The sequence below is a fragment of the Hyperolius riggenbachi genome, chromosome 4 (assembly GCF_040937935.1).
Source record: "Hyperolius riggenbachi isolate aHypRig1 chromosome 4, aHypRig1.pri, whole genome shotgun sequence".
NCBI classification, from domain to species: domain Eukaryota; kingdom Metazoa; phylum Chordata; class Amphibia; order Anura; family Hyperoliidae; genus Hyperolius; species Hyperolius riggenbachi.
This window is the reverse complement of record NC_090649.1, coordinates 357,500,742-357,516,346: the sequence shown is the minus strand read 5'-3', so window position 1 is coordinate 357,516,346 and position 15,605 is coordinate 357,500,742. Positions and strand designations below refer to the sequence as shown.

Genomic DNA, 15,605 nt, shown 5'->3' with positions numbered 1-15,605 from the left:
TAACAGCAGGACAGACAGGCATATTGCAACGGTTAAAGAGGAGCTGTCAGCCATACTATCTCAGAAAAACAACACATATTATAAGTAGATAAATACTTGCTCTACTTACATATGTATTGCACTGTCCACGTTTTGATTTTAGTGATTTTTCTACAGTAAAAAAAGAAATAAATAAAAAAAAAAATCCTTCTTAGCATTTCCCAACTGTGGCTATTTTGAAGCCATTCAGAGAGAAAGAGGTGTGGGAGGGGAAAACAGGAGGGAAAGAGGCTTCAGCCAATCAGGCTGCATTAGTTAGTTAAAGTGAACCTCCAGACTAAAAATCGACTCAGCAGCACTGAAAAGGCCTGGTGTTTCTTTAACAGTTTCACAGCATCAGAACTTTGTTTCTCTTATACAAGCCTCATTTTTAGCTGCACAGAAGAAAACTGCCCGGGCAGTTTTCCCCTTATGCTGTGCAAAGCATGATGGGATTTCTGATGTTGTTCTCGTTCTGCTGTTTTGGTGCAATTTTTTTTTTTTTACATTTTGAATTTGACATTTGAAGCCTAGTGTGTGCAGCTGGGAGGGGTTATCAGGACACAGGACAGTTGGAACGGTGTCTCATGCTCCCTGTCACCTCCTTTCAACCAAAAAGATGGCTGCCCCCATGACAAAGATGGCAGCCCCCATGAATCACAAACATTTGCCTGGTCTTTTAAAACAGGGTGGGTAAAAGATTATATTACCTATCTATTCTAATTAACATAACTAATGTAACTTAATAACAGTATGTTTGTTTAGGCTGAAGTTCCCCTTTAACAGTTTCACAGCATCAGAACTTTAGTTTTTCTTACCAATGCATTATTTTTAGCTGCATTTTTAGCTAAGCTCCACCCATCAAAGAAAAAAAGCCTGGGCTTTTTTTCCCTGATGCTGTGCAGAGCATGATGGGATTTCCTATGTTGTTATTCATGATGCCTAGCAACTGGGAGAGGTGCTCAGGACACAGGACAGTTGGAACTGTGCATCATGCTCCCCGTCACCTCCTTTCAACCAAAAAGATGGCTGCCATCATGAAATCAAACATTTGCCTGTTCTTTTAAAACATGGTGGGTAAGAGATTATATTCCCTATCTATTTTAATTAACATAACTAATGTAACTTAATGACAGTATGTTTGTTTAGGCTGAAGTTCCTCTTTAAGTCTGAGGGGAGAAGAGAAAGAGAAGCAAAAAAGGACAACCCAGCATACCCTGCAACTTCCTTTTTGCGTACCAAACAAGAGTCAGATAAAGTGGGGATTGATCATTTATGAAAAAGTAATCGATATTTTAACTTTTGAATTGCCTGCTTAGCATCCTTATTGCTTGTTTGCCAGATAAAAATGAAGAATTGATTTTTGATTTTATGCCCAACAGTTACACTTTAAACATAAATAAAATATGGCAGCCGCCATATCCCTCTTGCTTAAGGTATCCCTGAAGGCTGGGCAAGAAAGTTGACATGCAACTAATGAACTTACCAGTCAATACAACCTTTCCAGACACAAATATCAGGAGAACAATCCTTGGTTTGATCATTCTGTAAATAAGACCAGGAAATAATTCTGGCTCATAGCTGAGGAATGTAGAAAAAAAAAATTAGTTCCAAATGAATGGTGTTCATTGACCTCTTATTAAGCAGCAAAGGTTCTTGAAAATATACACTTGGGTAGAGATGGTCAAGATGCAAATAAGTCTGACATGATTGTGCATATTCTGCAGCATGAAAATGGACCAATTGATTTAAACCTTGATGGTGTTTGATTGGCCCATTTTCAAGCCGCATATATTTGCATACAGATTTTGCATAATCCTGCAGAAAGTCGTAATTATCTGCATCTCATTTAAAGATCCCTGCACATGAGTGTACTTGTGAACAGTCTAATAAACAACCATTAATATTCACAAAATCCAGATCACATGCTCAATATAACAGATACAGTATACAAGAATGCGTATAGGTAAAACTTTTAATACCTTAATTTAGAAGAAAACAGACAATGGGCCTTGTTGCTCACCACTACAAGAGCCTGTTGTCCAATTTCCCATAGCCAGTCCAACCCTATCTACAGTAGCAATTAAAAGTATGTAAACCCTTTGGATTATATGGATTTCTGCAGAACTCATAAAATTTGATCTGATCTTCATCTTAAGGCTCATACACACATCAGACTATGGTCTTTGGAAAATGAAAGATCACAGACCAATCTTACCACCCTTCATGTAGTATGAGAGCCATACTCTACACAGTCTTTTCTATGGAGCTGAACTCCCCATCAGAAAAAAAATCTTTGCAAGATGCTGCACACACAGATGCTGTACAGACACAAAAGATCAGTATCTGCAAAAGATCTGTTCCTGCCAAAAATCCATTCCTGCAAATTGCAATGATAGTCTATATGATCTGCAGATCATCATACACACATGATTTAACTGACATTCATCTGCAGATCAAACAATCATCCGCAGATCTGAAATTCCATCCTGGTGGATCTGATCTGCAGATGAATGTCAGTTAAATCATGTGTGTATGATGATCTGCAGATCTCATAGACTATGAATGCAATTTGCAGGAACAGATCTTTTGCAGATACTGATTTTTTGTGTCTGTACAGCATCTGTGTGTGCAGCATCTTCCAAAGATTTTTTTTCTGATGGGGAGTTCAGCTCCATAGAATAGACTGTGTAGGTATGGCTCTCATACTACATGAAGGGTGGTAAGATTGGTCTGTGATCTTTCATTTTCAAAAGACTATAGTCTGATGTGTGTATGTGGCCTAAGTCTCTACAATAGACAATCACGGTCTGCTTAAAGTTATTCAAAATAAACACATGATGTCGCTGCAAATGAATATTAAATACTTACCTCACCATCAGTTATTCTCAGGAGCGCACCATTTTCTTCTTACAGAGATCCTTTCCAGTTGTGACAATATTTTTTTTTTTTGATGGCTTCTTTTCCCCAGGCATAGTGAACGGACTTTTGATGGTGCGCAAGCATGTACCTCTTTTTGGTAATTCACACATCTATATACACAAATTTTTTATAGCCTACCTGTGATTATTTATTGTACAGACATATTGTCATATATTATAAATATTTGTGGTAACTTAAATAGGATGTCTGGTTATAATCAGCTCATGGGGAACTTTTTAAATTGTTTTTGATATAAATAAAATTTGTACTGTTTTGCAACTTTACAAACAGTGTACGTTTATAATTATTGCTCAGTAAGGGTACTTTCCCTATGGTGTTTTTGGTTTGTCTTACTTACCCTACAGCTGGAGATATATTGGTGCTCATACATGTGCTTGTTTAAACTAATACCTCACAAGCTAGATCATGTTCTAGGCATGCTTTCTAAAGACATAGGGAGGAGGCACTGAAGCACAGAGAAGGTAGAGAAGCCCATGCCACATACCAGATGGAAAAAGATCTGTTGAGAAATACTGTATATACTCGCATATAAGCTGACCCACGTATAAGCCGATCCCCAAATTTTACCTCAGATATCAGGATGTGATTGACTCATGTAGAGGCAGAGGGTCGGAAATGCAGTGGCGCCTGAGCAATAACCCCATATGTATTGCAACAACCACCCCTACAGTGGGATTCGAAAGTTTGGGCTGTAAGGTCTGCCGGTGACTGTCAGCGGCGGAATACCGAGACCCAAGCTGCAGCCTCGACTTCCAGGTCTCGGCAAGCCGATGACGTCACTGGAGCGCAGGAGGCTACGCAGCTCTCATTGGACAGGCAGAGGACGCGTTCTCAGTACACACTCCGCCGATGTAAACAGTAGTTCACATGTGCCTGCGTGTCAGCTGACACGCTAAACTGTTATTAGTTTGTGTTCAATTCTGATTGTGTTTGATTGGTTAGTTCTTGTATTTAAACTTGGTGATCGCCCTCAGTCATCGCCCGTGATAGCATTAGCTGTGGTTTGTTGCTGGGTATGCGCTCACTATCTGATTCCTGTTGCCGACTATTGCCTTGTATCCGGACCACTTTTAACCTTTGATTGATTCCTGTTGCAGACTACTGCCTGGTATCCTAACTATGCTTATCTCTACTGGATTTCCTGTTGCCAACCTTGCTCTTGTACCTGGACTAAGCTTGCCAGCTGCCTGGATTGACCTCTGCTTGGACACGGACTTGCATGAACGCTGCCTGGACTGACCTCGGCTTGCCTAGACTACGCCATGTCTCAAAAAAGGCAGGAAAAAAAGTCTGGCACTATAGTTTAATTGTGGCAGATGATATACACAGTATTACAAATTGCAGTGTAGATTGATCGTGAAAAGAGATCATACAGTAGCAGATGATCAAAGTCTGAAAAATACAGTGCAGTGTTTGTAGCTGTACCTGGGTACGTGGGAGGCAGCAGTAGTGGGCGCCAATTGGTGCACGGCATTACAACCGTTTCGCAGGGCGATTGTCAAGCTTCATCTGAGGTGTGCACAAAGTGTAAAAAACCAGCAGCGAAAATGCACGTCTCATCAGAGACAGGCTTCCGGTCCGCTGCACTAAGCCCACCCTTTCGTTGCGATTGGCCTAAATGCTTCCTACATTAGGGAGAGAGCAGTGGAACGCACCGCCATTCAGAGTAGGTCACGTGCACACGTCATTAGTGACATCGCGGCAAAGAGGCCAATGGCTATGCGTCTCTGCTCAAACCTTCGCGCTATGCCATATCGCTAAAGAACGAATAGCAAGTTGCCAGCGGTTTTTACATTGGGAAAACCACTAGAAAGGTCAAAGACCGCATTCTGGAACATGTGGGTTTATTACCCAAGGGCAAAGGTTGCCCAAGCATAGTCGAACATGTCTGCAGCACATCAAAATGATCCGGATCTTCTCTCCTTTGCTTGCATTGATATTTGCAACACTCCTCGTAGAAGAGGGAACAGGAAAAAATTTCTGCTCAGACAAGAAGCGCATTGGATTCTGCATACAAATGCTATGGGGGCCTTGGGTCTTAACAACTACGTTGGCCTTGCCTGCTTTCTGGACCCCTAGTCCTCTTGTTCTAGACATACTGGTTTCTATCTATTGTCTTTACCAGAAGCTGCCTCTTGTTGCCCTTTGGTCTTTACCATGGCATCTTTTTAATATTTCCAGTGACAGTTTACTGGATATTTTTATATAGCTTTCTCTACCCATTTATGGTCCCTTTTAAAACTTCTACAATAAATTTTGTAGTTTTTAGGAGAGTATCTTCTGCCATGGTGGGACCTATACCTCTCCATATTATTGTGGTGTCTTCTTTTTCTTCACTTCTCTTAAAGCCATAAAATACTTTTCTCCTATGTTGCTGTTATTTACAGTAGGTAGTAGAAATCTGACAGAACTGAGAGGTGTTGGACTAGCCCATCTCCTCGTGGGGGAAGGGGGTTCACAGGGATTCTTTATTTTCAAAATGCACTTAGCGAATGGCAGTTGCTCCGTCTAACTGCCACAAAAGAGTGTACGGTGAGTATGGAGGCTGGTCGGCATCTTTGTATAAATCTTTTTCAGGAAGTGTCTTTATACAGAATAAGGGCTATGCAGAGAATCCCCTATAATATATCAGATTTCCAATACCTGCTGTAAATGTCAGCAACAAAGGAGAGAAGTAATTTATGGTTCATTTTACCCTGGAAGTTACAGTTCCTCTTTAAAGAGAGCTGCCCATGCTCGGATACCATCAAACCTGAATGAACTAGTGGTTTTGCAAAGAGGAATGGTCCAACCAGAATCCAGACTCATTAAAACCTACATGAAGCGTTTAGAGGCTGCAATTTCTGAAAGAGGAGGGAGGATCTACTAAATACTGATTTGATTTCATTTCCTTTTTGTGGTGCACAAATTGATGCACCTGCCTAATTTTGTTTAAACAATTGCACACTTTATGTAAATCCAATAAACTTAATTTCACTTCTCAAATATCACTGTGTGTCTCCTATATGATATATTTAACTGACTTTTTTTATCGTAACAACCAACGATTTATACAGGAAAATCATGACGATTAACAAGGTTGCCAAACTTTTGCATCCCACTGTATATAAAATGCAACAATTACCCCATGTGAAATGCAAGAATCACTCATTTCATATGGGTTTAATGCTGCTGGGGTGTGGGAGGATCCCCTCAGCCCGGCAGCAATAACCCCCAAATGATTTGAAAGTAGAAATGTCTTTATTGTTCAATCCAGCATTTCAGCAACAGATAAAAGCTCACGCGTATTGGAGCAGACGGCTCCTTAATCATAGCTTACGGATACATGTATTGCAAGGCTTATATAGGTGAAAAGGCACACCCATAGGTGTTACCAATTATCTTGTACCATTTTAACATGTGTGTGTTTCTTTAACATAATTGGTAGCACATATGGGTGTGCCTTTTCACCTATACAAGCCTTGCAATACATGTATCTGTAAGCTATGATTAAGGAGCCGTCTGCTTCGATACATGTGAGCTTTTATCTGTTGCTGTAATGCTGGATTGAACAATAAAGACATTTCTACTTTCAAATCATCTGGTGCAGCGAGATTCCCTTTTTCTGGTTGCTGTGGACTTTGGTGCTTGGTTTCCCTGCTCCCATTTGTTTGGTGAGTGCATGTGCAGCAGGCCCTCTCCATTTTTTGCCTCTGACTCTTTGCACATGCCTGCTCCGGCACACAATACAAAAGACTTTTGCTGTATGAGGAGTATAAATAAACAAAAATATACAGTGGGTTGCAAAAGTATTTAGCCCCCTTGAAGTTTTCCACATTTTGTCACATTACTGCCACAAACATGCATCAATTTTATTGGAATTCCGTGTGAAAGACCAATACAAAGTGGTGTACATGTGAGAAGTGGATCGAAAATCATACATGATTCCAAACATGTTTTACAAATAAATAACTGCAAAGTGGGGTGTGCGTAATTATTCGGCCCCCTGAGTCAATACTTTGTAGAACCACCTTTTGCTGCAATTACAGCTGCCAGTCTTTTAGGGTATGTCTCTACCAGCTTTGCACATCTAGAGACTGAAATCCTTGCCCATTCTTCTTTGCAAAACAGCTCCAGCTCAGTCAGATTAGATGGACAGCGTTTGTGAACAGTAGTTTTCAGATCTTGCCACAGATTCTCGATTAGATTTAGATCTGGACTTTGACTGGGCCATTCTGACACATAGATATGTTTTGTTTTAAACCATTCCATTGTTGCCCTGGCTTTATGTTAAGGGTCATTGTCCTGCTGGAAAGTGAACCTCCGCCCCAGTCTCAAGTCTTTTGCAGTCTCCAAGAGGTTTTCTTCCAAGTTTGCCCTGTATTTGGCTCTATCCATCTTCCCATCAACTCTGACCAGCTTCCCTGTCCCTGCTGAAGAGATGCAACCCCCGAGCATGATGCTGCCACCACCATATTTGAAAGTGGGGATGGTGTGTTCAGAGTGATGTGCAGTGTTAGTTTTCTGCCACACATAGCGTTTTGCATTTTGGCCAAAAAGTTCCATTTTGGTCTCATCTGACCAGAGCACCTTCTTCCACATGGTTGCTGTGTCCCCCACATGGCTTGTGGCAAACTGCAAATGGGACTTCTTATGCTTTCTGTTAACAATGCCTTTCTTCTTGCCACTCTTCCATAAAGGCCAACTTTGTACAGTGCATGACTAATAGTTGTCCTATGGACAGAGTCTCCCACCTGAGCTGTAGATCTCTGCAGCTCGTCCAGAGTCACCATGGGCCTCTTGACTGCATTTCTGATCAGAACTCTCCTTGTTCGGCCTGTGAGTTTAGGTGGATGGCCTTGTCTTGGTAGGTGTACAGTTGTGCCATACTCCTTCCATTTCTGAATGATCGCTTGAACAGTGCTCCGTGGGATGTTGTAACGATTGCGGAATTATTTCCGTGGTCAGCGCACAGGACGCGCGCTGACACTGCGGAAATCCTCCACAAGCGTGTAATTTGTCAGAACCCAGCTTGGGATGCACCTGTAGAGGGCAATTCCCACCGGCAGATGGAGCTGTGGAGTGCAGACGAACAAAGCATCTGCACAGCCACAGATGCCAGATGGGAATTGTACGAGTTGAAGCAATGCAGGGCAAGATAGCCCTTAAAGAGAGAGAACACAGAGACAGAATGTATGTGTGTCCACCAATCTAGTCGTCACCCAGCGACGGTGAACACACAACAGAACCGAAGTGGGAACGCAATCACAAGAGTGGCGATTGCCAAAAGTGACACAAGACCGAACTAGACTGAGCACAAGTGTAGAGAAAGAGCACAGAGACAGAATGTATGTGTGTCCACCAATCTAGTCGCCACCCAGCGACGGTGAACACACAACAACGGAAACGAAGTGGGAACGCAATCGCAAGACTGGCGATTGCCAACAGTGACACAAGCCCGAGCAGGACAGAGCACGAGAGTAGCAAGAAAGGCACAGCAAGCAACAACAATCAGAACATCAAAGAAAATAACAAACGCTAGCTAAACGTGAACACCGCACTCATTCGCAACAGCGAACACGTTTACGACACGATCACCATGCGTTAGGCGCCCAGTGATAAGCGTGCCACCCTTACTAACCAATGAAACACAAACATGAAATAGAGAAGGCGAACGTCTGCTAAACGGTTACCTCACCGAGCATACAGCAAGCGTTCGTACCAGACGAGACAGACAGATGGGGCTATCAGTAGCAACCGCTGCTCTGGCTAGCACCCCTAAGGCAGAATACAGAAGGAACCACCGCTGCTACCGCTAGAGCGGATGCGATACAACCGCTGCTCTGGTTAGCACCCCTAAGGCAGAATACAGAAGGAAGCACTGCCACTACCACTAGGGCTAATGCAATCCAGACAGATGGAGCAGCCAGTAGCAACCGCAGCTCTGGCCTACACTCCCAGACAGACAGAACGATTTCCTGCCGCTGGCGACAAGACAATCGAGACAGAGAGACAGAACAAGGCAATACAGATAATACAACCTGACTGCACTAAAAGGGATGCCTAGTGCAGTCCCAAGGAATTACTCTAAGATAATCTTAGCAAACGATAGCAAGGCTGATACTCCAGGAGAGTTTTGCAGGAACAAACCATCATGACCAGCAAGGGATTCTGGGAGAAAATGGTATTTATACTGCAAGCCATCAAAGGAGGCAGTTAGGCAATTTGCGTGACAAGTGTATGCAAACTCATCAGCAGAGCAACTCTGAAACTTGCAAAGCGAAGACAGGTCTCTTTTCCAGAGACCTGTAGCATTCAGACCTAAAGAATGGTCAAACAGCTGTCTGCCTGTGCAGACAGCAGAGCAGATCATTACAGATGTTCAAGGCTTTGGAAATCTTTTTGTAGCCCAAGCCTGCTTTAAATTTCTCAATAACTTGATCCCTGACCTGTCTTGTGTGTTCTTTGGACTTCACGGTGTTGGTGCTCCCAATATTCTCTTAGACAACCTCTGAGGCCCTCACAGAGCAGCTGTATTTGTACTGACATTAGATTACACACAGGTGCACTCTATTTAGTCATTAGTACTCATCAGGCAATGTCTATAGGCAACTGACTGCACTCAGGTCAAAGGGGGCCGAATAATTATGCACACACCACTTTGCAGTTATTTATTTGTAAAAAAAAAAAATATGTTTGGAATCATGTATGATTTTCGTTCCACTTCTCATGTGTACACCACTTTGTATTGGTCTTTCATGTGGAATTCCAATAAAATTGATTCATGTTTGTGGCAGTAATATGACAAAATGCGGAAAACTTCAAGGGGGCCGAATACTTTTGCAACTATATATATATATATATATATATATATATATATATATATATATATATATATATATATATATATATATATATATATATATATATATATATATATATATATATATATACACACATATATAAATATAAACACACATATACACACACACACACACACACACACACTAATATATATATATATATATATATATATATATATATATATACATATATACAGTGGAGGAAATAATTATTTGACCCCTCACTGATTTTGTAAGTTTGTCCAATGACAAAGAAATGAAAAGTCTCAGAACAGTATCATTTCAATGGTAGGTTTATTTTAACAGTGGCAGATAGTACATCAAAAGGAAAATCGAAAAAATAACCTTAAATAAAAGATAGCAACTGATTTGCATTTCATTGAGTGAAATAAGTTTTTGAACCCTCTAACAATAAAAGACATAATACTTAGTGGAAAAACCCTTGTTTGCAAGCACAGAGGTCAAACGTTTCTTGTAATTGATGACCAAGTTTGCATACATTTTAGGAGGAATGTTGGTCCACTCCTCTTTGCAGATCATCTCTAAATCCCTAAGGTTTCGAGGCTGTCTCTGTGCAACTCTGAGCTTGAGCTCCCTCCATAGGTTTTCTATTGGATTAAAGTCCAGAGACTGACTAGGCCACTCCATGACCTTAATGTGCTTCTTCTTGAGCCACTCCTTTGTTGCCTTTGCTGTATGTTTTGGGTCATTGTCGTGCTGGAACACCCATCTACGACCCATTTTCAGTTTCCTGGCAGAGGGAAGGAGGTTGTCGTTCAGGATTTCACAATACATGGCTCCGTCCATTTTCCCGTTAATGCGATTAAGTTGTCCTGTGCCCTTAGCAGAAAAACACCCCCAAAGCAAAATGTTTCCATCCCCATGCTTGACGGTGGGGACGGTGTTTTGGGGGTCATAGGCAGCATTTTTCTTCCCCCAAACACAGCGAGTTGAGTTAATGCCAAAGAGCTCTATTTTGGTCTCATCAGACCACAGCACCTTCTCCCAGTCACTCACAGAATCATTCAGGTGTTCATTGGCAAACTTCAGACGGGCCTGCACATGTGCCTTCTTGAGCAGGGGGACCTTGCGAGCCCTGCAGGATTTTAATCCATTGCGGTGTAATGTGTTTCCAATGGTTTTCTTGGTGACTGTGGTCCCTGCTAATTTGAGGTCATTCACTAACTCCTCCCGTGTAGTTCTAGGATGCTTTTTCACCTTTCTCAGAACCATTGACACCCCACGAGGTGAGAGCTTGCGTGGAGCCCCAGAGCGAGGTCGATTGATGGTCATTTTCTGCTCCTTCCATTTTCGAACAATCGCACCAACAGTTGTCACCTTCTCTCCCAGCTTCTTGCTAATGGTTTTGTAGCCCATTCCAGCCTTGTGCAGGTCTACAATTTTGTCTCTGACATCCTTGGACAGCTCTTTGGTCTTTCCCATGTTGGAGAGTTTGGAGTCTGCTTGATTGATTGATTCTGTGGACAGGTGTCTTTTATACAGGTGACTAGTTAAGACAGGTGTCCTTAATGAGGGTGACTAATTGAGTAGAAGTGTCTAACCACTCTGTGGGAGCCAGAACTCTTAATGGTTGGTAGGGGTTCAAAAACTTATTTCACTCAATGAAATGCAAATCAGTTGCTATCTTTTATTTAAGGTTATTTTTTCGATTTTCCTTTTGATGTGCTATTTGCCACTGTTAAAATAAACCTACAAATTGAAATGATACTGTTCTTAGATTTTTCATTTCTTTGTCAATGGACAAACTTACAAAATCAGTGAGGGGTCAAATAATTATTTCCTCCACTGTATATTATATATATATATATATATATATATATATATATATATATATATATATATATATATATATATATATATATATATATATATATACACACACACACACACACACACACATATATAAAAAAAATATCTATTTATCTATATCTATATACACACACACACGTGTGTGTGTGTGTGTGTGTGTGTGTGTGTGTGTGTGTGTGTGTGTGTGTGTGTGTGTGTGTGTGTGTGTGTGTGTGTGTGTGTGTGTGTGTGTGTTTGCAGCTTCAGGCACCGTTTATATGGTTGCATCCATACAATTTTTATCCATTACTTTTGGACTGATATTGATCCTGACTGCTCATACTGAAGTCTAAAGATTTAATCAGCTGTATATCTGTTTGTTTTCCGTGACCTGTGGCTGCTCATTGCGGATCTTCCAGGGGCGTGCTCCGCGGGCCGGCTAGTGTCTCTGGTGTGCAGGGGTCCCTCTGACTGGGTGGTGGTCGGAATGGAGGCAAGATCACTGCTAAAAAGCAGCATCCCCATACCTAACGCTGAGGGTACGCGGGGACCGGAGGATTCACAAGCCAGCAAGTTTGCTTCAACAAAATGGCAGCCGTCATCCCAGACGTCGGCGACTATAGAAGTTGTACAGCAAAGCCAAACCAGAAGTGCCGTGACGTCACACAGTCCTCCTGAAACTACATGGCGGTCATCCCTGTCTCCGGCACCGCGATCTATACAACTGGGGACAGACGCCGGAGCGCCCTCTGCATTCAGCAGGAGGATTGGATCTGCATCTGCAGCCAGTAACCACAGGAGTTACCATTTCTATTATGGTTGTGGGACTTAAGAGGTGTTTATATCCCGAACCACCTTCAAGCGGTAATGTGAGTACTAACTTTAATCCCACTAGATGTGTGCAAAGCAAATTTAGAGGATTGGATTAGAACTGGTGCAGTACCCAAATCATCACATGTACGTGAACTTATTAAAGGCTTTTCGGCAGCTAAGGATGGACTTAATAAAAATGCTGCTGATCTAACTGCCCCTCAGCCTAATGTTGATACACAAGCATTGGGACTGCCCATTGTATCCCCCTCACTGAATAACTAGTGGTTCTGAGAAGTCTAATCAGGATGTACCTGTGCATGGACTGCCTTCTCCATATCCTGCCAAAACTCAGGACATTAATTGCACTAATCCAGCAGTAGTTGAAACTGTGCCAGACTCTGATTTTGCATTAGATATTATATTAACAAATCCTGATAAGATCAGTAAATATATGTCAGTATTTTCTAAACAGCCCACTGTTTGTAATACAGATCCAGCCATGAAAACTCATTTGTGGTGGGATGTTACTACTCATAAACATTATGTTGCAGAGGGAATGATTCCTAGGGAATTGCGGATCAAAAAAGTACCCACAACCATTTAGACCAGTTTATTATCGAATGGAACCAGGTATTGACCGATTGTTTCATTTGGTTGATGAAGCCGATTATCACATATGAAGAAAAGAAATTGGCAGACATCCAGATGCAAATTTCAGAGATTCACAGAGAACTAAACCAGTTTTCTTCTCTGGAACATTTTGATGACTTGCATGCCAAATTGAAGGAGAATATCTCCAAGTTGGAAAATATTGTAATAAACACCAAGCGGGTTAAATTTCTAAGAGATACAGGAGACTATAAGAACAATGTTGTGTATGAATGGGGTAGGTGGGAGACTTTACACAGGTCACCGAGGTCTATACTTCGTAGGCTTAGACATGTGAAGAAAGTTAGTTTTAGTTCAGCTGATAGCACTGGTTCTACCTCAGACTCTTCAGATACAAGAGAAGATGGGGTCAGGTCTGCATTTCCTAGTACCCCAAAGGGGGGAGACCAACGCAGCCGGATTGGAGGAGAAACGCCTCAGAGACAACCCTTATATTACCAACGGCCAAAGAAAGAGAACCGAAAACACAAAAACAAAGGAGGAGGAAGTGTAGGACAGCAGGTCGTAATCAACGGAAGACAAGAGATACTATATCGCCTTCCAATGTCATTAATCTTTCTAACATTGATCTTTCGCCTGCTCAACTATCACTTCTTTCTAGAGGTCTGTCTTTTGCACCGTCACACCAGTTTGACGGTTTCAGCACTGTGCTGGATATTAACAAATTTGTAAGGAATCTGATGGTTAAAAAAAACATGTCCTCAACTCAGAACAGGGAGATAGGGAGTATGTGATGGGGACGACCCCGGGGCCCCTGTCTTGTGCTGTTCCAGAGACTGGGCAGATCCCTCCATTTCAGGAGGTTTCTGACATCCTCACGTTGGAACATTTGTCCAGCATGGGTGATAGCCCAGTCTCCGGGCCACTTTGGGCCCTGTGACCGGTTTCAACTCACGTTTCTGTCCTGTTCATGTAAGAACATCTGTGGTAGATACCTTCCAGGATCTTGTAGAAAGGGATCTAGTACAGATAAAGAAAACTTCCAGAGCGCGATCTGACCTTACCCAGCTGGAGCGGAAGGCACTGCAGTCCCTCCAAGACAATAAGGCGATTGTCATAATGCTGATAAAGGGGGGGCTGTGGTGGTTCTCGATTCCAGCACCTATAGGGCTGAGGCTTTGCGCCAACTGGAAGACAACACCTACATGGTGTCGCTTGGGGATCCCACACAACGCTATAAGGAACTGGAGCAGCTTCTGAGTTTTGGTGTCTCGATGTGGGTCTTCGGTAAAAGGGAGGCGGACTACCTGGTGGTGGAGGCGCCTGTGGTACCCATTTTTCACCACCTAGCTAAGGTCCACAAACCGGACGTTCCCCTGAAGGGCCGCCCAATTGTTGCAGGCATTGGCTCTTTGGGGAAGCGCCTGGGTCAGTGGGTGGACTCGTGCCTCCAACCTTTGGTGCGCCGTCTCCCGGGCTTCTTAAGAGACATTTACTGTCCAGTTTGGGACCCCTACAGTGGAAATCCCATTACACTTGGGTGACGATGGACGTGACATCTTTATACTCTTCTATTCCTCACCATCTTGCTTTTCAGGTTCTTAAATTTCATATTGACAAATATGGGTCTTTTACACCCACAGTTGGGAACTTCCTCCTGTCAGCGGTAGATCATCTGTTAAGTCATAACTACTTTAAGTTTGATGGGGTTTATCATCTCCAGAGGTGCGGAGCTTCTATGGGAGCAAAGTTCTCCCCATCCCTGGCAAACTTGTACATGGGATGGTGGGAGGAGCTCCACATCTTTGGAGATGGGAACCCCTTTTCTGATTGTTTGTTCTGGTATGCCAGATATATAGATGATCAGGGTCAGATAGAGACAAGAAACATTACAAACAAGAACCTATAGGAAGCCGTGTGCAGGCAACTCATTGCTATTAGCAAATAGCTGTCACCCTAGTCATACATTGAAATCCATTCCATATGGAGAAATGGTGAGAGCAGTCAGAAATTGCTCTCACCCTTCTAAGTTACAGGAAGAATTGGACCTGGTACAAATTAGACTCTCAGAACGAGGTTACCAAAAGGATTTAATAGAGAAAGCTAGAACTCAGATATGTAAAAGACGACAAGATTTTTTTACTACATCTTCTGCTTGCAGGTACAGGCAATCGAATAGAGGTGTCAACTTTGTCACCTCCTATAGTCTGGAATACAACTAGATTATTAATATAATTAAGAAATACTTGCCTGTCCTCTATGCAGATCCTAAACTCCATAATGTACTGAAAAAAGGATGCGGTTTCACATCCAGAAGGGCCCCCACTTTGGGAACTAGGCTTTCACCTAGCCTGTTCTCAAGTACAGCTAAACCTGCTCTGACCTGGTTGACCTATAAGGGGTCATACAGGTGTGGATACAATACCTGCCGTTATTGCCATGTTCATGACCAGACAAAAAGGATACACTCCCTCTCTAGACAAACTGACTATGAGGTTAGACATTATATTAACTGTCAGACCAGTAATGTGGTGTACCTGGTTATGTGCAATGTTTGCAGAGTGCAATATG

At 42.3% G+C, this 15,605-nt stretch overlaps 1 protein-coding gene across 4 annotated transcripts in view; it reads right to left on the bottom strand.

The window, feature by feature from the left end:
- Positions 1–15,605, bottom strand: part of TBP (TATA-box binding protein) — an 80,606-nt gene that overhangs the window by 14,454 nt on the left and 50,547 nt on the right. For all 4 annotated transcript variants that reach the window (XM_068231945.1, XM_068231943.1, XM_068231947.1 and 1 more), the window contains one exon: positions 1,505–1,599. In XM_068231945.1, the coding sequence (XP_068088046.1) occupies positions 1,505–1,599 (95 nt within the window). The remainder of the gene's footprint in view (positions 1–1,504; positions 1,600–15,605) is intronic.